This window comes from Cygnus olor, chromosome 16 (genome assembly GCF_009769625.2).
Source record: "Cygnus olor isolate bCygOlo1 chromosome 16, bCygOlo1.pri.v2, whole genome shotgun sequence".
NCBI lineage: Eukaryota > Metazoa > Chordata > Aves > Anseriformes > Anatidae > Cygnus > Cygnus olor.
The window spans coordinates 8,279,967-8,304,064 of NC_049184.1; the positions used below are offsets into that span (position 1 = coordinate 8,279,967).

The 24,098-nt window shown below is 44.1% G+C and overlaps 1 protein-coding gene across 7 annotated transcripts in view; it reads right to left on the bottom strand.

The window, feature by feature from the left end:
• NFATC2 (nuclear factor of activated T cells 2) overlaps positions 1 to 24,098 on the bottom strand; it is a 109,147-nt gene that overhangs the window by 56,305 nt on the left and 28,744 nt on the right. For all 7 annotated transcript variants that reach the window (XM_040575534.1, XM_040575530.1, XM_040575531.1 and 4 more), the window contains 3 exons: positions 23,621 to 23,789; positions 7,213 to 7,415; positions 5,672 to 5,844 (listed from right to left, as the gene is read on the bottom strand). In XM_040575534.1, the coding sequence (XP_040431468.1) occupies positions 5,672 to 5,844; positions 7,213 to 7,415; positions 23,621 to 23,789 (545 nt within the window). The remainder of the gene's footprint in view (positions 1 to 5,671; positions 5,845 to 7,212; positions 7,416 to 23,620; positions 23,790 to 24,098) is intronic.

Below are 24,098 nucleotides of genomic sequence, written 5' to 3' on the forward strand. Positions count from 1 at the left end.
AGCCTTTGAGCCGTGACTCACTGCCCCTAACACGTCTTTCCAAACCCCCAGAGGCTCTTGGCTCAAGCGACTGATTCCTCTTGGATTGGAGAAGGGCAAGTAGAGCTGCCTGTCTGATGGTTAAATAAATAAATAAATAAATCCCAAACTCTAGAAGCAATAGCAGAGCCTTAACAGCAGTATAATTTGTTGTGGGATTAATTCTTCCACCTCAGTGCAAACCTTAATGAGCCAAAGTAAATATCTCTTTCCTCTTGTCACACTGTGTTTATTTACTGTGAACTGCTTGCCTGCGGTAGGATTGATAGGAGCAGTGCTCCTGTGCCCAGTGCCTATCCAACATGTTAACGTCCTGAGAGACTCTGATCCCATTCATCACTTGCTGAAGCACCCTGAGCTCTCAGGGTGGGCACAGAAGCAAAGGGCGGGGAGCTGCAGCGTGGGAGCTGGGGGAGGACCAAGGAGAGGAGACATCTCTAGCAGGCAGGCAGGCACCAGCAATGCACCCCATCGAGGAACAACCTCGTAATTGGAGGCGTGGGAGGATTACCTCCTGGTAGGAGTATTGGGGAGCTGAAGGCTTAAGTGAGAATCAAGTAAATAAAGCAAACTCCCAGCCCTTGTGATGTGAAACCTTGAAAATGTGATTCAAATGCTACCAAAAGAAGAACCCCCATATGGGATGACAACAGTTTCCAATTTGTTGCCAGCAAGACTTAATCAGCAGTTTGTACAGAGCCATCCAAGAAAAAAGCACCAAAAATAGAGGGCTTTTCTCCACCTCCTTCTCTGCACATAATTTATTTCATGATGCCCTTGCGAAGGAGGAGTGACAAGCACTGATGGCAGCAGTGTCAGATAAGTATGATACTTTCTATGAACTGCAGCCAGCTCACCAAAACAGCATGTGATTAATGACAGGAAAACCATGGCCTCGGTTCACTTCTCTGTCGATCATCTCTGCGGGCATGCACAGCATTTCCCTTTAATCCCTTGTGGAGGAGATCTGCTGAGCTTAAATTATGCTCAGAAATCCATGGTCTGCGTAATAAGCTGGGTCGCTTGCTTTTACCAGCAGCACTACTGCAAAAAGGGTGAGCATTTTCCTTCTGACAGACTTTTCAGGTTAAAATCTTTCAATGGCATGTTAAAAGTGGCAAAGGATGTCAGAATTAACTTCAAATTAGGAGAGAGAAATTTTACTTTATGAAAGGCACCAGGTTTTGTGTCAGCTGTATTTATGGCAAACTGCATGGCTGTCTTGAAGTTGAAATGAAAGGGGGAAAAAATTCCTTTAATTCATCTGGAAACCATGCTACTCTCACAATAATCTTGCTTCTGGGTAAAATTGCAATGGGCACCTCTCAGGGGCAAATAGACCACTTGCTTCTGCTTTTTTATTTTGGTAAACCAGACCTGCTTCTTGCCTGCCGTTGTATTCCAACCAGCACAACTCACGGCCGAGGAAAAGCACTCCCTGCTTTGCCAAGACAACATTCTTTTGAATGACTAGCTCTTTCCTCTGTAGTTATTAATGTGTCAAGTATCATAGGCTCAGATTGTCTAATACGATGGGAAAATCTACTAGAAGGAGAGAAAAATAAAGGAAACTTCCAGGGAAATTGATTAAAGGGAAATTAGATATTTGACCCAATTTAATGGAACAAAATACTGTCAATAATAGAAACTATTTTAAATTCCTCGGATGGACACACTGTTCTTTAGTAATAAGTTTTGTTTGTTTTGTTTTTACCACCGTGGAATATCTATTATAAGAACAAGATTTTAGAACCTTTCTCTCTCTCATGCCAAGTGCCATCATTTGCATTTTAATGCATTCACGAGCACAGTTTAGTTTCAGCAAACGTGGATTATATGAAACAAGAACTGTGAGACACTTTGGGAAGCTTTAAGCACAATCCACTAGAATAAAAACTGTGACACAGTATGAGTGGTACTCCTCATCTTACATTCACATCTCAAAGACATTTGCATAGAGCGATTTTTGGTTGCCAGCAGCATGGAGTAAACCAGGCAGCCTAACGGGTGCTTATGTGGCTACTCTGAAATCCCTTCAATGCTGCTTCTTTCCTGCTCCACGGATATTTCAGCTGAGGAGTAGAGACATGACTCCACCGATACTCACCAAGAAACGAGCCTCAGCTCACACTGAACAGCAAATCAAAGGAAACAAACAGAACTAATATTGCAGATGTTGTCTGAATAGTTTGAGAATAATGATCAGGTCTGCAAATACCAAAAACCCTCTGCGGCAATTCACTGAGTGGCTTTTTATTAGGGCTGCATGTGAAGGGACAAGTTAACTCTGTAACCCTTCAATCCCTTGTGTCACAGCAAGTGAGTTAGTTCTGTGTGTTAGCAGTTCTGTGATAGCCACTCAGATTTCAGACATGCTGCGGTGCTGATGACAATATTGTATTTTGGCACCAAAGAACTGTGATTGCAAACTGCTTAGTTCTAATTATATTTTCAAGACATTGAGAGATTAGAATTCACATTTAGACTCAGACTTCAGGTCATTTCTGTCAAGTTTTCAGATCCAAGAAGCTTATGCCTGAGCAGCAGCTCTTTACTGCAGCACAGGATGGTGGCCAGGGGATACTCACATGCAAGCACCTGCACCCCGTGCTGCTGGAGCATTCTTGCCCTGCCTCTGCACCAGGTTCAGAGCGAGCCCTGCCTGTCCCAGCAAGAGCTCACCCTCATGAGTTAACCATATGCCTAAAACAGATCTGCACAGTCAGGGATGTGCATGTGGACATGTACAGCTGCAGCAGGAATAACCCTGCAGACATGCACAGGCAGGGAGTGGGGCCATGCTGCATGATGCTGCACGGACCCAATGGCTGAGATTACGGGGACAACTCACCTAGCTCCTGTGGGCTTGCTGCCATTGCAGGGTGTCAGCGTGGAACAATGACCAGGAAAAGAGATTTTTCTCACCTTTCCAGAACCACACCTCAAAGACAGTGGCTTTTTTTATCCCTACCTGAGTGATAGCCTGTTGCTACAATTATCAGAGGACTTTCAAATGCCTTTGTCTCCTCAGTGGCTTCAGAGTGAATCAACAGGCAAAAGGAGGGAAAAGCTGCAAGCTGCTGAATGTGCAGGCATGTCTGGATATGAGGTCCATTTTGAGGCATAACTGATCATTTAACAACATAGCACCTCCATGGTCCTCCCACACAGCTGCCTGGGGAGGAACTTGCTCCGGATGATTCTTTGAACCTGTGAAATCCCCTCCTAAAACCTGTCAAGTGCTGAATGTGACGCAGATGAGGTGGAACCAAATCGCCCCCTAGAAAAGCAGATACTTCGCCGTTCTTGCTTCATTGCAGCTAATGATCTGCTGACACCAGTGGGAGTGTTTAGCTGAGATCTGCTTCTGCTGAGGAGAGCACTCAGATGTTGGTAGCAACAGCGCTCTCGAGGGAACCCCACTGGTGAGGCCAGTTATCTTAAAGCTGCTACTTACTGAGGGTTTCCCAGTGGGATGTTATTAACAGCTACCAGACAGGAGAGATCTCAGGAGAGAGGCTCCAGGGACAAGGGCTCCCAAGTGGCCATGTCAAAAAACTGAAAAGCAAACAGTGATGAAACAGAGAATCCCAGCAGCACAGAAAGGGGGGGGATGGGATGCAAGGACAAAATGTCTCGAAGTCCCAGCATGCCCCTTCTGCTACACCAGGGCTCATCAGCAGGTCTCCTGGGCTTATCTCAGTGCTGTCTGTGAGAAACTTAGATTATGACCTCTAGTGTGATTTAGCCTGCATTACTAGCGCTGGCTGAACCAATTAATATTTCTAACCTTCTTCCTAGAACCTGGCTGTGATCAGAAAGTGCTAGCGAAGTGCAAAAACACTGTAAATGTGTAACATACATTCTAAATGGAAGAGGCTTACTTCTCCAGGTTACTTTATACTCTATTTCCATGAGTTCAGAAAAGCACAGTTCTCATATGTCTTTTGTTGTCTGCTAAGCAGCCCAACATTTTCTTAATTTCAATTTAATTATAATAAACTTATAAATAAGCCACAAACTAATAACCTGACTCTTGGCTTCTTTTATGCCTCTAGGACTCATCAAAGCAAACACATCTCAGAATAAGTGCCTAGACATCTTAAACAAGCCGTTGCAAATAGCAGTCATTGCACAGGCAAATGAGGTGTGCACATACCATTCGGAAAATGTGATCTTATTCTGTAAACCGTGACCGGATTTCTGCTTGAACGCTCTTTGATGATGGGCACAAATACAGTGTGCTGTCGTGGGTACTAGAAATGCCTAGCTCACTCTTCCTGAAAGCAGTGTTTGCTTTTACTGTAGGAGACTGGAATAACGGGTGTGATCGGTGGGCTCACACACAACCCAGGGCCCATCCACCTTCCGCTCTGGACCCACGCTGGTTATCTGTACAGTGGATGTAAAAGTCACACCCAGAGTTCCCCCACCCGAGTAAGTCCCCATTGCAGGCAGACATGGGCTGCTTTCACTTGGAAAAGAAATTGAGGGAGAAGCCAGGTGATCCTTCACTGCGATTCCCTTCTTATCAACAATATTTGCAGTTTACTGAATGTTTCCTTTAGCAAATAGGCCTTTGTTTCAGCAGGTACATATCTGGGGTGGAGGCTGCTATTGTTTCAGGCACCTGGTCCCATAGAGGATCTTGTTTCCTGTGGAGACAGGTTGTGGCTACCCCCACTGTTCTCCCTTCCCATCACAGTGCCCAGAGCCTTCACACAGATGGTAAAATGCTGAGAGTTGGTATCCTCTCAAAAAAATTGCCAAGAGATCATACATATCCATCATCCTCTCCTTAGTCTTGCCTTGTTTATTCGCTTCTACTGTTTTTTTCAATAATTCACTAGTCACAATTTGTCTTGATTTTAAATCCAAAATTGGCTCCTCTCTTATAATAAGTAGTTGTTATTTAAGTAAAGCCTGCATCTCAATAAATACACACGAGAAACTCTTCAATGACTTTCTTCACATAACTTATGGCAAGATAGGTTCTGCTAAAGGGGTGAGTCATTCAGCAAAGGGACAGGAAAACTGTTCATTTTGTATTTGTGAAATCCCCAAACCACTGAAAAGGCACCATTTATCAACAAAAAGCATCACAGGATGCACATAAACCAGCGCAGTGGGTGGAGCCCTTCCAGAAATGACTTCGACCCTGGGGGCACCTTGCTGGAGGCCTGTCTTTCTCAGGATCCAGTACGTTAAAATGAGTGGGAGGTGCAGGTTTCTCAGTTTACACACTTATAGAATTTGCTCCCCAGAAATCAAAACTGCAAGCTTTCTTCTGTCCCTCAGGGGAATACCAGAATAACCTGGGCTTTCCCTCCTTCAGCTGCAGCCTCCTGAGCTGCACACTCCCCAGCACCATCATCTAGAAAAAACAACAACCAGTATGCGCTCAAGCCTTGAAATCCAACCTGTTCTCCATTTCATTTGCCACCCCATGTCTGTATTCAAAGCCTCCAACCACCAGCTTGTAGATAACAAGTTCTGGTTGTGCCGCCACTACAAATATGACCACTCCCGGGAAGGCAGGCAGTGTGCACACTCCTGCACAAACAGGCAGGATGCATATAAGCCCCATATGCACACCCACACTGGCTGCCTGCAAATCTCAGGAGGTACTTACAGCATTCAATGGGGTTTGATGCTGCTTGCAGAGAGATGATCCTGCCGTTGGACTCGGGGATGTGCACGCGGAAGACGAGCCGGACGCGGGTGTTCTTCCTGCCAATGTCTGTCTCGCCCTTACGCAGCTCAATGTCCGCGTTCCTCAGCTTCAAAATCCCCGCACAGTCGATGCTGCCAAACATACAAACTATTCAGAGCAGGCACAGCCTGGTAGCAAAGAAGATTCTTCTCTGCTCCCATTCACCACAGCCCTTCACAAAGGGAGGATGTCAGGAGAAGGACAGGGCTGAACGGCAATGAGAGGATGAGGGCTGCTGAAACCAGCATTGCTACTTAACATTAACCAGTACATACACACTGGTTAACTTCTCAGGAGCCCCGCATAGCCTAGCAAACTTGTCTACAGCAGAGCCCGGGCAAGAAGAAGCACCAATTAACAGTTACAGGGTCTGAGCTCAGCAACAGTCCTCAGAGAGTGCAGTGAGTATTAACAGGCACTGCCAAACTGGTTTGATATCAACTTGAAAGACACCATACATTTCATATGAATTAAAATCACATTTGGTGAGGATACACCCCGAGCTGTTTCCTACACCCACACTGTTCCTCACCACTGTATATGTGCAGGGCTTTATTATTCCATGGTTACTTGTTAGGAACAGACAATCACGTTCCATTTAGCACTTGGCTTCTTAAATTTGAGATGTGGGCTTTTATTTATTTCCTTGGGTGCAGAGGGAAGGATAAGCCTGAAAGAAAGGGAGAAATGAGGTATATATTCTGGGGGAAAAAAAAAAAAAAAAGATATACAAAGAAAGAATGTGGATTTTGCGATGAAGTAGGGGGGCTTAAAAACATAGTTGCTCTGCCAAGTTTGTCAGTATCCTCTGAAGGATGGAGATACAGCTCTTCCCTCTGCAGAGCAATCACTCTCGTGCTGCCTGGCACACATTCAAGCCCAAAGTTTCAGACTGGTGCCCACTTCATCCCTCTGCCTTCATAAAACTGGAAGAAATAATACATTAAAGATGTGCCTGTACTTGCTTTTCTGGTAAACTATTACAACAGGAGAGTGCGATTTCATGGCCAGAGCACTTGGCTGAGTTCAGGAGAGATGTTTTCTATTCCGTTAACTGTTGTAAAATGTAATGTACACTTTTCATGCACTGTCTACTTACTGCTCCTTGTTTCTCATTGTGTCCCTGCAGCATATGGACTTTATGGACTTGAGATTCATGTCTCATTTTCCTCAGTGCCATACCAAGCCATTCTAACTTTGAATATGACTGGCAATTATAGTGCAGTTCCTGAAGCAGTTGGGGCAAATAGCAAAAGTGCATACATGGTAACTCTTTGAGCAGCTTTAACCAGGTGCTTGTAACCGTCTGTTCATACCTTTGTAAAAAGAGTCTTAAATTCATGCTTTGGAAAGGGGAGTCCTTCCAGAGCAGACATCTTTATTCATTTAAGTGACTGCTTTCCATAGGAGCAGGAATTTCAACATGCCACAACTTTGCTAATAAAAATAAAAATGCTTACGTTGCTTTCATGTTGTTTTTGGGTTCCAGTGGGATCTCTAAAACTTTGGTGTTGCCTATGATTTTTTCATAGCTCGTGGTGGTGACAGTTTTTCCTGTAATGCGATGGACTTGATAGAAAGCATGGGGTTTAAGTATCCGTTCGTCTGCTGTCCCAATGAAGATCTGAAGACCCAAGGGTTTGTTCTCCATGTAACCATGAAGCTGGCAAGACATTAAAAATCTATTATCACACATGGGGGTTGCAATGCTCTCATTTCAGGAAACTAAACAGATCTACAGACATCTACACAGACATGGAGATATAGATAGATAGAACTACACATGTAGTACAGACTCTTCCCTGCTCTCAGGGACAGACAACCTCTTAAGAGTACTTTCTTGTACATTGTACCAGGGAAAGGAGTTAATGGAAAATAATGGTTATAATACTAGATATATCAAGAAGGAAAAAATTCCAGACAAGCTCTCCATTACCAGAAATTTGTTGGTTGTCTCCAAAATGTTTTGATAAATACCCTCAAAAGGTACATTTTTTAGTACTTTTGTGTATTTCGCAGTGACTGAATCCTAAATGAGGTTCAAAAGATTTTTCTCTGTGGGGTGGATAAAGCTGTAAAAGCAGAGGTGGTCCCCTGCACCTGCAGCCCTGGGCATGGCTTCCTGCTTCCCGTCAGCAGGAAACACAGCAAGAACAGAGTCCCCTGCTTACACTCCTGCAGGTATAAATTGTACCTTCTACAGACCTTATTAAAGGTATTGGAGTTAGGGGTCTTTGAATTGGGCCCTGTGTGACATTCAACTTGTAAACCCTGGTGTCTGTCCAGCCTAGCGTACAGTAAAATGACTTTGCCTCTGCACAGCTTATGATTCCTTCTTCAACTGCTGTAAAAATACTTTTAAAAACCCTAAACAGGAGGTATCTAGCAATTGTGTCTGTGATTTTGAGAACTGAAATGTTAAACTATGTATAAACATTTCAGAAATTAACAATCCCTGTCACGTCTCTTTCTCCGGCCTTGGCATGTGCAAGGCGCAAACTCTACAGCTGTCCCATTTCCCTGTTTACCTCACAACTGACACAAGATGCCTGCCTTCATCTTCATAGCTCTGCCCTTCTCTTTGTCCTCTCATTTTCTACCCAGTTATGAACGTATTTTCCCAGACTTCCCAAATCCAGTCCTAAATGCCAGCATCAGCTTCTCAAATGCTCACAGCATTGTATTTTCTGCCCACCTGCCTCTTCCCTCAGGGAGGATGTTCCCTTTTAACATCCACATCTCTACGCTACAAAGCTCTCTGTCTGCAAGATTCTTAAATAGTCTTAATAGGAAATATATTCTTTTTCTCATGAAATCACTTATGTGGGCTTGAGTCACTGCTCCTTGCAACTCATTCTTCCCTCAGGATGATTCGCCTTCAGCCACTTTTCTTGCCTTACGCTAAAATACTATCTGTACAGGTAGAGATGGCCTTTTTGTTCTGTGACACAAGGAGGTCTTGGTTGACCTTAGAGGTGGGGACCTCTACAGTTCAAAGACATTAACAGACTCTTCTGTACCAAATGACATGCTCCTAAACAGTATTTGCTGCAAGAGAATCAATAAAGCCAGAATTTCTCCATAGGCCAGGAGACAAGGAAATATCTTCTTCTCTATTAACATTCAAAATCACAAATCAAACCATTCTGAATTTTTCACATAACCAAAAATGAAAAACAGACATTTATTTACCACATAGCCAATGATCTAGCTGAAAGGGAACTTTATGGTCTGAGACTCACTGAATTTGTTTTCAATTATTCTGTCCACATACAAAACCTTGATGAAGCCATACAAAGCAAATAGTACTGGAAGATCACAGAAAAGGAAGATTAAGCTAATGGTATTCATGGCCAAACCTTTTTTTTTTTTTTTTTTTTTTTTTTTTAACCAGTCAGCAGGAGGTATCTCTGCACAGAAGGACTAATTCCACCCCCGGAAGGGGACCACATGCAGCATTAATGCAATCCTGGCAGCCTTCCTTCAGTATGGCAAATGTAAAGCGACACTCACTCTTCTGAGCTATCATTATTATCTAGCACATATTTGCAAGGCACACAAAGACAGGGTCTACGCCCCAGAGATCTTGCAACCCAAGGGCCCAAATGTGCAGCCTCCATTCACATGAATACCTCCACTGAAGCCAACAGGCCTTGAGAACAGGTCATGCGTGAAAGAATTACAGAACCCGTCCCTGCCACAGACCATACACCTACAATAACTCAGTCACACAAGTACTTCAGTAGGCTGTTAGGAGGGAAAAAAGGATCCAAGTCTGCACCAATGTGCTGGTAGGCTCTTAGAGCGAGGTGGCGGAGGAGCAGAGCTGGGCTCCAAGGGCAAGTCTTGGTGTTGAAGGAGCAGCATTGCCAAGAATGACGGCCATGAGGAGATTCAGAAATGTGCCGAGTGAGGTGAAAAGTTAGAGGACTAAAGCTGTCAGAGGTCACAATGACAGATCTATCGGGAACAGACCTGAATGTACAAATTATCCCCTGCTTACCCATGAGGAGGCCTGCTAAGCCCAGGTGCTCTGGGAGCCATACTGAAACCCAGCCTAAGCACAATACTTTCAAAATCCAAAATTTCCTGGCCTTCAGTGAAAAGCCATTGTATCAGAAAAGGCCATATTGTCTTTACAAGGGGAGAGGGAGAAGAGAGGAGGAGCTTTTAAGTACTAAGCATGGTTATTGTCATGCCTGATGGAATAATTGTCAATCCAGCTGGGATGACAAGAGGACTCTTTGGACTGGAACAGTGGCTACAGCGACAGCAACACAGCACTCGTTCTGTCTACAAACTGGCAGAGCAAAACCCCAGAGTTATTGATGGGAGACTGGAATGGAAGAAAACAGGTAATAAATTACAAAAGAAAATTTGCCCCAAGTGAGCACAGTCAGTAGCAGCTGTAACAGAACTGGCAACGTACACAGGTTTTAAAACTGGCCAACTTTAAAACTAATTGTAAGTGGTGTTTTTCCTCATGTATAGAGTGAGTTCCCAAGGTAAAAACTATTCCTGGTCTTCTAATAATAAGAATGTCCGTAGTTGTGTGTCTGTGTAAATGTATACATAGTTAAAAAAAGGAAAGGAGTCGACTGTCTGTTCATATGGTAACATCTGTGTCACCAGTGGGACAAGGGGGTACAAAACACAAAGTAAAAGAACTTCTGGTCCTTCACAGAACAAGACTTTAAATAAATCGCTTGATCAGTGGAAGAAAGTAAGGTAATTACTTGGTAATTTATGACATTATGACAATGCTTTGGGATGACATCACCATAAAATCAAAATAGCATTATAAAAAGCAAATACAACGAGAAAAATACAAGAAAGCATCAGGCACCCCAATTTAAAAGTGTACGTCCTTATCTTAACTGTTTATATTTTACATTTTAAAGGATAATAAGTAAAGGTGATCTTTTAGCATAAACATTTCCATCTATCATTCATATGCTAAGAATACATCAGGATGACTTAGGAACAACGACTGAAGATGGACAGCTCACAGAACTGCTCCAGGCACATTAAAGTCAGAGTTTTACACACAGTTTTGCCAATAATTCACTATATAGCTTTAGTCATGTCATATAACCTCTCTGTTTATTTGTAACAGGGCAATAGTGATGCTAACCCTTTTTCATGAGGACAGGAAGGAGTTAATATTTTGTGCTGCATTTTTATACAGAGAAATTCATTGTGAGCTAGAATGAAAGAACACATTAGGGCTTTGTTTCAGATACACCTTTCCTCAAAACTGAACCGGGAGAGACTGCTACTCTCCACAAACACTCACCTCCGCCACGCTAGGCAGCTACTTTACAACTTAACCAGAAAGCCGATCCTTCCTTTGGTGGCACAAAGAAGGAGAAAAAGCAACCCTGAAAGAACCCTACAGAGAAGCAAAGACTTAAGATGTTTTTAAATAACAACTCTGATGTTCATCTTTTCCTTCCTCAGCAACAACCAAGCCCCTGTAACGTCTCCGTTTCCCACTCCACTCTTTTGCTCATCTCTCGGAAAGGGAGAGCCCAGCACGCACTGCAGCAAGCTGCAACTGCCCAAGGGGAGCGCCCAACGCTTCGCTGCTCACTCAGGCGAAGTGGGAGATTCACCACAGACAAGAGCAGGGGACCAGCACTGTGCCAAGGTGCTTTCTTACCATCTTTCTCACTTGTTTCAGTGAAGAAAAAGAATTCATCTGGATTTCAGTTTTGAGAGAGTGAGAATGAATAGAGAACTCTGGAAGGAAATAATTTTGTGTATTATAAGGTGAGCTATTCACAATAAAACTCCCCCAAACTGTATACGGATCGAGCTGGAAAAAAACCAACACCTTTGAGTCACATTTGCCACAAGGGGAAAGAGAAGCCAGACATGATGTGTACCTTTCCATACTCTATTTTGGGATTTTAAGATCCTATTTCTTTCAGTTGAAAGATTTTTCTTAAACTTTACTTTTGCATAACTCTTATAATATTAACATAGCCAGACATGGGCTGGTCTGTGACCTGAGGAAATGCAAAGCACTTTGGCAGATAAACAAATAACATCATTCAGAAAACAAGGAGACTTTTCTTGCTCGGTTTGCTGCTTTGATTGGGTTTCTAAACAAAATGGAAATTTGTGGCATGATCAGAATCATCAGCTCACCTCTGCATAAACAAAATTAATTCATTCTACACTTCATCCATGGATCAATAACAGTCAAATTTGGGAGAGGGGGTAGTTAACTGCCATTTTCAGAATGGCACATATGCAATTCTGCATGCAAAACATGAGCAGATATACCATTAGCTGCTGTGCGTGAGCAGTCCAGCTACCCACCCAAACACAATTCCTGTGATGGTACAGGGAACCACAGCCATTAAGACCACCACTGAGACCACGCGCATTAGGCATGTGAAAGAATGATTTTTTTTTTCTTGAACTATTTCTAAACTCATGTCCTCTTACAAATTGAGAGCCTGGCCCCAAATACATAACCACTTACTGAGAAAGTTTGAAAATCAAGTCTAAATCAATCCATGTTCCAGTATTCAGATAAAACAAACCCTGCAGCTGCAGTTTGCATAATCTCTGGCTGTGGGGATTTAAAAACATTGGTTCACCTTTGCAGTACTGTGTAAACAGCAAATCTCTTTGCAGAAGCAAAGTCTGCAACACTGCTTAGCTATGTTTTCTGGTAACTGAGTGATAAATTGACAGCAGAGTCAAAAAGAAGGGTGAATTCCTTAAGATTCTATAGGTGGTCACCAACAGATACAACATATGCACATAAAGAGGGAACTTAGGAACTCTGGAATTTAGATCTTTGAATCTTGGACATATGTACTTGAATTTAAATATTAATGTAGTATATAGAGAACTGCATTATTAGCAAGAGATAGGAAGAGCAGACGGAGGGAAGTATTCTTAAATGGGGAAGCCAAGGCATAGAGATGCAGTGATTTGCCAGGCCCCACAGGGGATTAGCACAGTGAGAAACCAGAGGTCCCATCCCTGCCATGCTCTGCTTCACTGCAGGGGCTGCCAACCTCTTTCTACCATGAGCACTGATTGTGCTGACACCCCTCACCAGCTGTACAACCTTGTTTTCCGCTATTATTGCTAGTTTCCGCATTTCCCTTTTTAATTGACAGGTTTCAGAGCCAAATTTTCTTGAGAATTTCTAGCTCAGTGTTGCACATCTGCAAGCTAGGTATCTGGTCTGCTTGCAAACAGGGATGGACTTTGTGAGACAACAGCAGGAGCATCTGCAAGTCTTAAATGCACCTTCGGAGAGCCCCATTGAGAACCTGCGTGATGCAGTCTGTGCGCTACAGACTCTGATTGCCTTCGAGAGCAGAATGGAATAATTTGTTTCCCATCCAACCCAGCAGAGTTTTGCTTGTCAGGGATTGAGGTCTTTTTCCCCTGTGGGGTATAAAGCTGCATCTTTAAAGCTGATTGTGCACATCTTCCTGTCTAGACAACACAAGCTACTGCCAAAAGGAGAGTATAAAACTGGGGAATGAATTCACTAGCCATGGTGTTTTTATTTGCCTGAAACTAATCAGCTCTCCTGCTTGTTGCACCTCACCATAACAAGAGGCTTGGTCTATTAACTGCTGCATATTACTTGCTATCTCCCCATGGAAGTCATTTCAGCTTCCCTCTGAACGGGGTGTGCATGTGTGTGGTCAGCTTTGAAAATAACGCCGTGGTGATTCAGAGAGATGGTCATCAGCCATTGGTGAAAAGTGGGAAAACAGAGCTCGACTGGCAACGTTTAATTAGAACCAAATACAAAGCCGCGTGAGAAATCGCTTCCTCCTACTGCTTCCCTTTTCCTGCTGTATAGGAGAAGATAAGAAAGCACTTACAGGCTCGCCCCTCGGCGCACAAGGAGCAGCATGAGGTCTCGGCGCCGGCTGCTGGAGGAAGGAGCCCCCACTCCCAACTCCCACCTTCCTCCTGAAGCAGCCAGACTGCAGAGCTAAGCCTGTGCCTCAAGGGATTTGATACCACAAATTATTCCCCTGCCCAGACTCTTCATCAGCCCTGATGCTGTTTTCCATGCCAGAAAGCGTTTTAGGACAATCCGCAGGAGAGCAGAGGAAGATGTGCTTGTCTCAGTAGCCCCTGCTTGCCACAGCATTTCTGCGGCGCCTCTTCAGTTGGTTTCCTGGTTGAAGGAACTTTGTGTTTTGGATTTGATCATTAATTCCTATCATTAATACTTTTTGGCTGCAACAATTTCAAGGATTTTTTGGGGGGTCTTTATTCAACAGTACTCTGAGATGGAAATTTATATTGTCTCGGGAGAGTGGCATATCAATAGCTGTCAGTAATTAACACAAAGACCTCATCCAGACACTGTAACGTAGTGGCTTGCCTGCCTGCTTTCGTTTGAGCTGACATTGAGCAATAAAGTTGAAACTTGTCACATGTTTTTGTTCAATTTGATGTACTTGGGACATAGCAAAAGAACGCAAACCAGAAGGAAATCCCTGCCTCGGTTCTTTTTACTCCTCACTGAAGCAGTCTAAAAAGGCCTCAGAAGATAATCCTTTGAACATCTGATTCTGCTAAATGATGAGTTTTTATTATATTTGATTTTAAACATCCCTTATTTTGGTGACAATTTTGTCAGAATTCCAAGGACTGAATCTCATTTACACTGCTGTTCCTTACAGTAAATGACAACCAGGCTCCCAGTGCCTAACTGGGCGTTCTGCTTCCACCAAGGGTTAAAACAGCAGCCTGGGGCAGAGAAGGCAGGTCTCAGGAAAAAGCACTTAAGGGTCAAAGCAGGCTTCGGTTCCAAATCATTTTGACGCTGACCACACTTTGCAACATGGGCAAGCTTTTGCCTCTTTGTGCCTCAATTTCCCTATGTCTGTGAAGAGCTGCTTGTTTTCAAGGTGCTTTGACTTTCATTGCTTGAAGTTTAAAAAAAAAAAAAATAGACACTATGCATCTGACTGCATCTCACTGATATGGAGACTGGGAAGGCAGGATTTTTATATTTGAGTGAAAATATGATTTTTTTCATACTAAGAAAACCATCTGCGTAGTTAGTCAGCTTCCATGCACACTCAAGACAAAAGATTTCAACTTCCCTGAGCAAGAAAGAACTCTGCCACAAGCAAAGCAGAGGGTACAAATCTGCTGATTTCACCAGAATTGCACTGCCATCTCCCAGCACAGAGCTCTGCCACCAGCTAGCCATGTCATTCCTTGCCAGCTGCGGGAGGCTCGGTGCGGACCGGCCTCAACGAGGTTGGAGCAGAATGAAGGTAGCAAGCAGAGATGTTTTTCTGTCACTTAACCCTGCAGCTTCCCCTGCCACAATTATTTTGCCCTTCCTGGCAGAGTACACAGTCCCAGGTAGAGCACGCTGTGCAACCAAGAGGTGGCACAAAGCTTGAGAGCAACCAAGATAAGGGGAGAAATGGGACAGAGGCAGCAGCAAGAGCATCTTGGAATCTGCTGGAAGCCTCAAGGTTTCAACAGTTGTTTCAGAAAGAAAGAGACCCTAGAAAATTTTCACCAAGAAGCTCCAGGAGGAGCCCAGCCCCTTTCCCTCCAAGCAGGCATAAGCCCAGTGACATGACTCTCTCCAGAGACACAGACACCCACGTGCAGGTCCTCGCTCGGAGCAAGGCACTTTCTATTAAATAGGAATGGGTCTTGAGAGAAGGAGAGGGAAACTGGAGGCTTTGCTGCATGGTGGAGCCCATGCACAGAGTGCCCAGATGTGAATTTAGAGGATGCTAGCTGCTCTGCATGAACAACTTCTGCAGATACTTGAGCGCAGCCTGAACAGGATGAGTTCTGTAGGCGTTATTGCTGTATGTGTCCACATTCATGGCAAACAGCCACGAATTCAGCCTCTGGTTTGCTGCACACTGACTCCTGCATGTACAGTCTGTCAGTTAAAGCACACATGAAAGAGTAGCCTAAATCTTGGATCTGCCTAATCCGGACAAGGAATAACTGAGGCCGCCTGCATCTCACAGGCATCATCCTCAGACTTGGCTGGTATACTTGCCTTCCCCTCACCTCTGCCAAAATTACTTTCCATCAAAAGCAATGTATTTTGACTTGGGCTCCATTTTCATTTTGAGACAAAAAGTTGCAATGAGAACCATTCAGTCATCTCTAACACAAGACACATGGTAAGATCCAGCTGCTCCCTTGAGGTATGTGGTTCTCTGGTCACCTGCATCTCTGCACCCCAACTGTAAAAGGGAGCGATCCTCCCTGGCTCTCTGCTAGGGGCGAGATGCACTCATTCAGCACATAACCTCTTTGTGAGGGACAGCATCCCTTTCACAGGGACATGCAGACTCAGTTTAACAACTTCAAGCAACAGAGGATGCAGCTTAAGTCCAGGTAAATTCTCCCAATAGCTAATTATCCTTACTGTTGTCCAGCAGTTCTCCTCTTGCATTAATGGTAGAGAAGGCATATGAGCCAGCTCTTCCTCTTATCTTTGTTTATTAGATATCATATTTAATATTCCCTATTATTCAGTCCAGTCCCATATCTTAACAAAAGCCACTTTCAGGCTCAATCATGTTTTCCTACACTACTTCCGATTTATCTAGTAATTTAATTTCCTCAGTGTTTCCAGCAAACTCTCAGTTAGACAGATCCGAAGGTACAGCCACGCTACCAGTACGCTACCACGACAGCGTGCGGGGTACCAACTCATCTCCCCATGCATTTGACAGGATAGTAGTTTTAAAGAGAATTTCTCAGATATTCCTAAAACCAAGGTCTACACTTTCAGAACTGCACATCGATCCCTGCAATAGCACATGTAAACACAGTAAATGTACCCACGAACCAACAGCTCAGAGCTCAAAAGGCACATACAATCAATCACCACAGTTGTGCAAACAAGTCCAGTAATCCTGCAGGCTAATTAGGCATGATGCATGCAGACAATTTGTCACACTCTGTTCTCAAGTTGGGGGCAGAATCCCTGCAAGGTCCAAAAGCAGCGAGGAGCCAACACAAGGCTCCCACTCGCTACAAAAAGGAAGTAAAGGCAACAAGATCAGTACGGAGACATGGCACAGCACGAGCCAGCTTAGCTGCACACGTCCAGGGCAGCTTGCAGAGGCCAAACACTTACGGAAGTGCAAACATCCCCCTTCATCCTGGACCTCTGACTTCCCCTTCACTGAACAGGAGGATGGGCAGAGAAAGAGAAACCCAACCACCCCTATGTCCCCAGCGGTAAATCATCTGGGCAGGCTAGCTTTCATTTCAGCAGGAACACATCTCTAATCTAGCCCTGCTTGTGAGAGTGTGAATTACGATATCAAGCTGTGATTTGGTTTTGAGTTTCCATCAAAGGTTCTGGTTTCACTAATAAGCAAAATAATTAGTTGAATGTTGGAAGTCACACACACAACTCAAGGCCCCATGGGAAGCCTAGCCTAGAAAACAAAAGTCGTCTTTGACTTGGAAACCACAAGAAAACACATACGGCAAAATTCAGATATAAAAGGAAAGTGAACATACATTTGTTATTTCAAAGCAGCTCCCGTGTGTTCCAATAACAACTCCACAATTACAGCTTCTTTTTAATAATAAAAAATAACAATAAAGAGAGAGAGAGAGAGGCAGTGAAAGGCACCACAGTTTTAAAAGTTAAAACCCAGGGGGAGGAGGGGTGCACTGTGCTGACTGGGTCCCCCCCTCTGTACCCTCCCTGCAGCTTCCCTGCCTAAAAGACCAGAAGCAAGGAGGAGCCCAGCACGCGTGGCACAGCACCGGCTGTGACGGGTCCCTGCGCTGCCTCTGTCCCAGCACTGGTGCTTTGTAGACCTGGTCTATATTTGGATGCTGTACTAAATTCAACATTTGGGTAACACATTTTATTTTTACCATTATAATCAAGCCCATAAAGGAGATGTAATTACGGCAGTGGGATGATAGCTCAATGATATCAGGATCACCTCCCCCCACTTGGCCTCTGAAATGAGGCCCACAGGGGACATCCATTTCCACACAGCTGAGGGCCATCTTGTGCCCACTTTGCCCATTGCTGCCATGCTGGAGGTCACTGCTCCTAAACCTCTGTCAGAGGAACTGTCAGCAGCTTCTGACATTGTGTGTGCCAAGAGCAGAGGAGACTGAGGACCTCACTGGTGTCCTAGACATCTGTGCTGGCAGGGCTCTTGTTAAATAAATACAACTCCTGGGTGATTTGAGGATATTGGCAGGGGCTGAAGTCTCAGAGCACTTGAGATTTCTCCCCACCCCGCTCTGAGGAGGAAGTGGGGGAAGGAGGTGCCCCCGAAGCTCTGACCTGGAGGACAGATCTCCTCCTGTCTCTCGGCCTCATTGCTCAGCTTAACCCGTCATGTTCGACTCAACACTGACCCCAGGACTTCACAGCAGTGGAAGCAGTCGCAGGGAGCTTGTTCCCCTGCCCACAGGGGCCGAGGGCTCCAGAGGAGGCAGGAGAAAGCTGCGTGGGGTGCGCATGTGAAGCCGCTGAGCCCTGCAGCGGAGCTGGGCCCAAGCGCGGGGCTGCCACTTCCTGGGGAAGCGCCCAAACCGCTGCGATGCGACTTCGAGGCGGGAGCACGGTCCCAGCACCACTCGGCCCTTGGCGCCAGCCTCGCAGACAGGCCGCCACGGCTGCTCACTGCAAAGGCTCTGCTCTCCCCGAACACCGAGCAGGCCCCAGCCCCAGCCGGCTGGCTGCTCCGGTCAGGCTGTGTGCCGTGAATAGGGCGCTGCCTTTAAAAATGGGGGCCCGAGAGACAAGCGTGCTCGGCTGCTTTGCAAATTGGTTGTGCTGAATCGATTCAGTTATCTGACACAAGCGGTGGAAAATGACGGGTTTGTAGATGAAAAACTGAGTTAATGCAGCGAGAGTGTGAGAGTAAGTGAGAGATGCAAGTAAGTTACCGATTACCTCTGTGCTTGTTTTCATTCAGAAGGCTTTGAGCCTTTTGTAAAGATAAATTAGAGAAGTTAATACATCAGGGAAGGCTTTGCTAAGATGGCAATAAAAAACAAAATACCAGAGTTAGGCATGCTCCTTTGAGAAAATTACTACAAATTACTGCGCCGAAGAGCTGTGTAAAACACTGGGGACTGTTTACAGCAAGACAAGTCCAAAACACACAGGCATTTGAGGGAAAAATTAGAAACAAAGGGTTTAAAAAAAAAAATCTTATTTACCTCTCTGACCCCCAAGACTTAGCTGAGTTCTCAAACAGATTCTCAACAAAATAATATACTTTGGCATCTCTATAGACCATGGCAGATACACAACTGAAACTGATGCCCTGTACCACTGCTCTCAATTATATGCAGCAGTAAATCACACATTTATCAGCACTGATCAACTGCAAGGACCCTGAGTACTTCAGAATGTGGGAAAACAATTATGTGAAATGGGACTGTCTTTTATACACGTGGACCACAACATATGTAAATGCAACCATTTCTAATGGAGCAAGTACAGATCCAGAGTACGTGCACAATTATTTGCATAAATCAACTGCTCATCTTCCTTTAAAACTTGTCTTTCCTTCAAGGCAAGTGAAAGGGAAAGGAAAAGGGCTCCACTTAGAACGCCCTGAAATATCACACTATTGTGTGAAACTTAATTTCCATCTTGAAAAAAGTCTGCTTCCATGCAAAGCAATAGGACAAAAACAGAACCACCAAGCTTTCCAAATATATTTAAAACAATACTTTTATGGCTTTTAAGGGACCAGAGGCTCTGCTCAATGGGGTGAAGTCCATTCATATCCAGTCTTTGCTACTGAAAAGGTCTTTCCTTTTCAACACCATCTTAAACAGTTCAAATACAGGAGAACCTTTGCTGAAGAATTGAACATCTGTCTCCCTGAAACAGAGAGGTTCTTACTGTGACATTTTCCTGTGTGCAGTAGAAATACACCTATGCCAGCATCCAGTGTTACTCAAGTGCTACCACATGTCCTGCTTCCTCTTGAAAACAGGATAGCAAGAAATGCCAACAACACCAAAATTTTGATTTCTTCAAAGAGGTGGGAGTTCCTATAATGCTGGGTGAGATCTCATGGAATTATCTAGTTCATGTCTCCTGTCCCAAGCAGAATACAAATATATCCATGTACTTCTTAGTAGATGTTTTAAAAGCATGCAAAGAATGAGACTGTACTCCTCTGAGCAGGCAGCACTACTGCGGGGTGAACTTGGACTGAGCTAGGTTTGTTTTTGCATTTCCATCTCAAACCCCATCACATCCACAAACTCTTTACGCAGAAGCAGCCTCTACCTAGTGGACAGCCTCTTTCAGAGTCTTGATGTGAGCAGTTAATCCTCAACTTTAATGAAAAGGAGTTGGGAAGGAAGAAAACAATCATGTCTACCCCTCCTCTGCTATTTCAGCAACTGGATGGCCCTGCAAGAAGGTAACTGCGTGGAAACTTCAGCTTTATCCTTGCTACTTGGGATTTCCTTGCTGTTTTCAGCGATGTGCCAGTGTGTGTCCACCAGATGTCTAAGTGTTCGCATTCAACTAACATCTCTAAAATGCAAGCTTAAGTTTCTCTGTAGTTAATAGCAAACTGCAGTTTTCCCCAAAGAATGATTCAGAACACCTAAACTGGAAGCCTACACTTCTCCATGTCTCTAGAAGGTCTCTGAAGTTAGATGGTGTGAACATTACATGGGATGAATGGCTTCTTTCTTCCTTCCCCAGGTAAACAAAGTAAATGGCCTCTTCCGTATGGCCCAGCTAACCAGACATTTTGATTAATCAGACACTTCTCCTGCCAAACTTGGAGTGCACAACTTGGTGCAGAGCACAAACTCTCGGGGCTAGACACGTGAAAAAGAGGAAGCAGCATCAGAAAGATAAACCACAAGATAAGGCCTAGAGGATATGAGATCTGCTGGTCTGTAGCTTCAGCACACCCAAAAGAAGAAACTTGCATGCAAAATGCAGTTTTCAAAAAATAAATATTGCAAACTAACATCATGCTGGAAAAACTAGTCAACATTTCTTCCTCCAGAAGGCTCGGCTGGATAGTCACATGAAGGGTTAATTTTATGGGAAATCAGAAAAGTCAGAAAAAAAAATTAAGTCATTATGTTTTAGAAAAGGTAATCAAAATAAGCTGTCTATTGAAAGTGGTTGTAAAACATAGTAACGTGAATGGGATGTTCAGCCTCAGTATAAATCCCACCGCTTTGGTGGGGTTCTCACACTTGGGGCAAGTTTGGCTTCTCAGTGTTTAAGTCCAAATGCTTAAGAGACAGCACTGGATTCAAGAAAGTTGGCATGGAGGGGTCCTAGCGCTCAAAAAAAACTAAACAAACAAAAAAACACAAACCAAAATTAAAAAAAAAAAAAAAGGTGGTTGGTGTGCTCATGTCTGACATTTTGAGAGTGCAGCAAGTTCCCAGCATAAGGTCTGCAGCACGCAGGAGAACTGCAGCCCCGTCATCCCTGTGTAAACATTGCCATTCCTGCTCTGGGGCTGAAAACAGATACAACTTGTTGAAAAGTAATATAATTTAGTTTCCTTGCAACCAGTTGCCTCTAACTCAAGCAGGCTTTCCTCAGCTTTAAAAATCTCTCCTGTTTCATTTTGTCTGTTGCTGTACTGTTGGAATCTGACAGGAACACAAAAGTTAAAATGCACTGAGGGGAAAGAAGAAGAGAAGCTTGAAGCCAAATAACTTATGACATGAAAGCTTTGGATTTTACTAGCCTTCATGAGTTTCAGATGTCATAAACCATACAGGTGCAACTATCTCATTGCTCATAGTACCCATATGATCTCTGTTATGTTAAAGTGAACACAAACCCAACAAATACTTCCAGGTTTATAATAAACCTTCATAAAGAAACTGTCCATATTCCCCCCCACATGCAGGCACAGCTGTGCAGAGGCACATCTGCTTGGGAGACTTTAACGTGGATCTTTGTATTTACAGTTTAAGATCTTTAAGCTGGATAGCAAATTGTGATAAAACTAGGAATATCAGCTCCTATCTCCAACAGAAAATATAAATCCCTTTTTTGACAGATATTGATTACAGGAAGGAAACAAAACACTTATTTCCCCATGTGACAAGAAAGTCATTCGCTGTAATAAACATCCGGTTGATAGGAACATATTGGGAAGGTAAATGGTATTATATGTAAGCAAACTGAGAAATGAGCAAGTGCTGATTGGACATACAGTTCATGTTTCCATGTAGCTTCCAACACACTGTGGTGGGTTTGTCAGATTTATGGACTAAAAAAATTGTATATATTAAGTTATGGCAAATGTGATTACTATTTATTATCCGGCACCCTTTGCTCAAGTATCCAGTCCATATGTGCAAGTCCAGCTCAACAGAAATAAACAAATTCATTGATTTAACAATTAATGGCTTGATTTTAAAAGGGGCTGAGCCGGCAGCGTAATATTTAGTGTTTGAAGTTAAACACAAATCAAACCAGTGAAATTACTGGTATTGATCACATGCTTAAAATTGAGCGTAAACTTCAGCATTTTCCTGTCTCAGGCTTGCTATAGAAAGTCATGAGTGTGATGGGAACATCTGTAGGATGCACTCTGACTTTGCTTATTGAAAGCTGTAGCTGATCTGGACAGTTGCTATACATGATTACCAGCAATATCACACGAACACCTTGCAACCCTGGCCAAAAGCTTGGCTTTCCTTCTGGAATGGCACTGTCTGAAATCAGGAGGAAATGAGTAAAAAACCTGATGTGGCCCCAAATGGCTACCGTCGGGCTACTCAGCCATTTTTGTACCTTGGACTTTGCACGGTGAAGGAAAAGCCCCTTCACCCTCTTCAGCAGAATAATGAATCAGCTCAGAGGGCCAAATTTTGTCACTTCCAGCCTGTCAGCTTGGATTCTGTTCACTGATTTCAGTAGCATGAGTTCCCTTCTCACAAGCATAGCTAGGACCAGAACTGAACTCCTAGTAGCAATAAGTAATACCTCAGAGAGATAAAATTTTGTTTCTATACTGACATCAGCCCAATTCAGGAGGGAGTTCCTGCTTAAACTCATTCACCCTTTCTCTACAGAGTTACAGTCACTAAACACATCCTCTCTGCAGTCACAGCCTTTATAGAGCCCAAACTTTCTTGAACTCATCCCCACTGCTACATAATTTGTTGCCCTCCTATCTCCTTATCACACAACAGCTACAGCTAGTGCAATTTCCTATTGGTGTCACACATCCAGGACAAAAAGAAGGCAGCGTTACCACAGATGATGAGCAGAACAGCATGCAAGGTGGGACACAGCATAAGCAAGTGACATAAAAACAGGAGAGGATTGAAATGGATGTGCCGAGTGCTTGGATCCCACACGAGTGAAGTTCCCATTTAAATGTAGGTCAGAGAAGGCCCTACAGCCAGAGGGCAGCTTTGCCTTCCTTTAAACTTCAAGGGAACTTGTGTGAGTCTCATACAATTTGGTTGTATGGACCGGAGAGGAGTTGAAGTTCAATACAGCCAGGAATACCAATAGCACCTCCCTGCTGCAGGGACAGACGAGTCTGTTCTCAAGATAAAACGGGTTCAGGTGGAATACAGGGCATCTGGACACCTTATGACAGAGCTAGGTCACAGGACTTTTAACATCTAGCCCAGAAAAGGTAGCAAATATTTTTGTTTCAGTTTCTAAGCTTCCACAAGCCAATCCAAACTAACTTTCCAAACTTCTAGAAATTCACCACCATCCAACTTCAGACATTTTACGCACGCCTACTACAAACACATGCAGTACCACAAGCTCCCCTGTTTCGGGGGAAAAGCCCCCAGCAAGAGTTTCAAAAATAAGGCCAGCCCCATTTTTTTTCTCCATGCAAGTAATCTCCAGACCCTTACCTGAACGACGGGATGGCCTCCGGTCGGTGCCTTGACTGCCCCTCGGCTCCCCTCCGTCTCGTAGTGTGCACGGTGGTGAGGCTTGGGCTGCACTTCGATCCGCAGCTCGTAGGAGCCGGACTGGCTGGAGAGAGGCCACTCAAGGGGTGGGAGCGACTGGACGGGCAAACTGGGCAGAGAGAGACCAGATAAGCTGAAGCCTTTCAGCACTTTATTTCCCAAAGACCTGAGCTGTTTGTCCTCCGAGAACACCAATGGGCTGCTCCTGCTAACAAGTTCAGGAGTTTGTTATTAGTTTCAGTGATCGCATGCTGTCCTGCTCACGTTTGATTACAAACCTAGATGAAATTCAGGACAAACACAGTAATTTCTGTGGGCCCACCTGGCAGAAGTAAGGCACCTCCATGTTCTTAAATAGAGATATCCATACCTGTCGCATTATTTCAAAGATCCCCCTCTTTTATCTAACTTTGCTGCG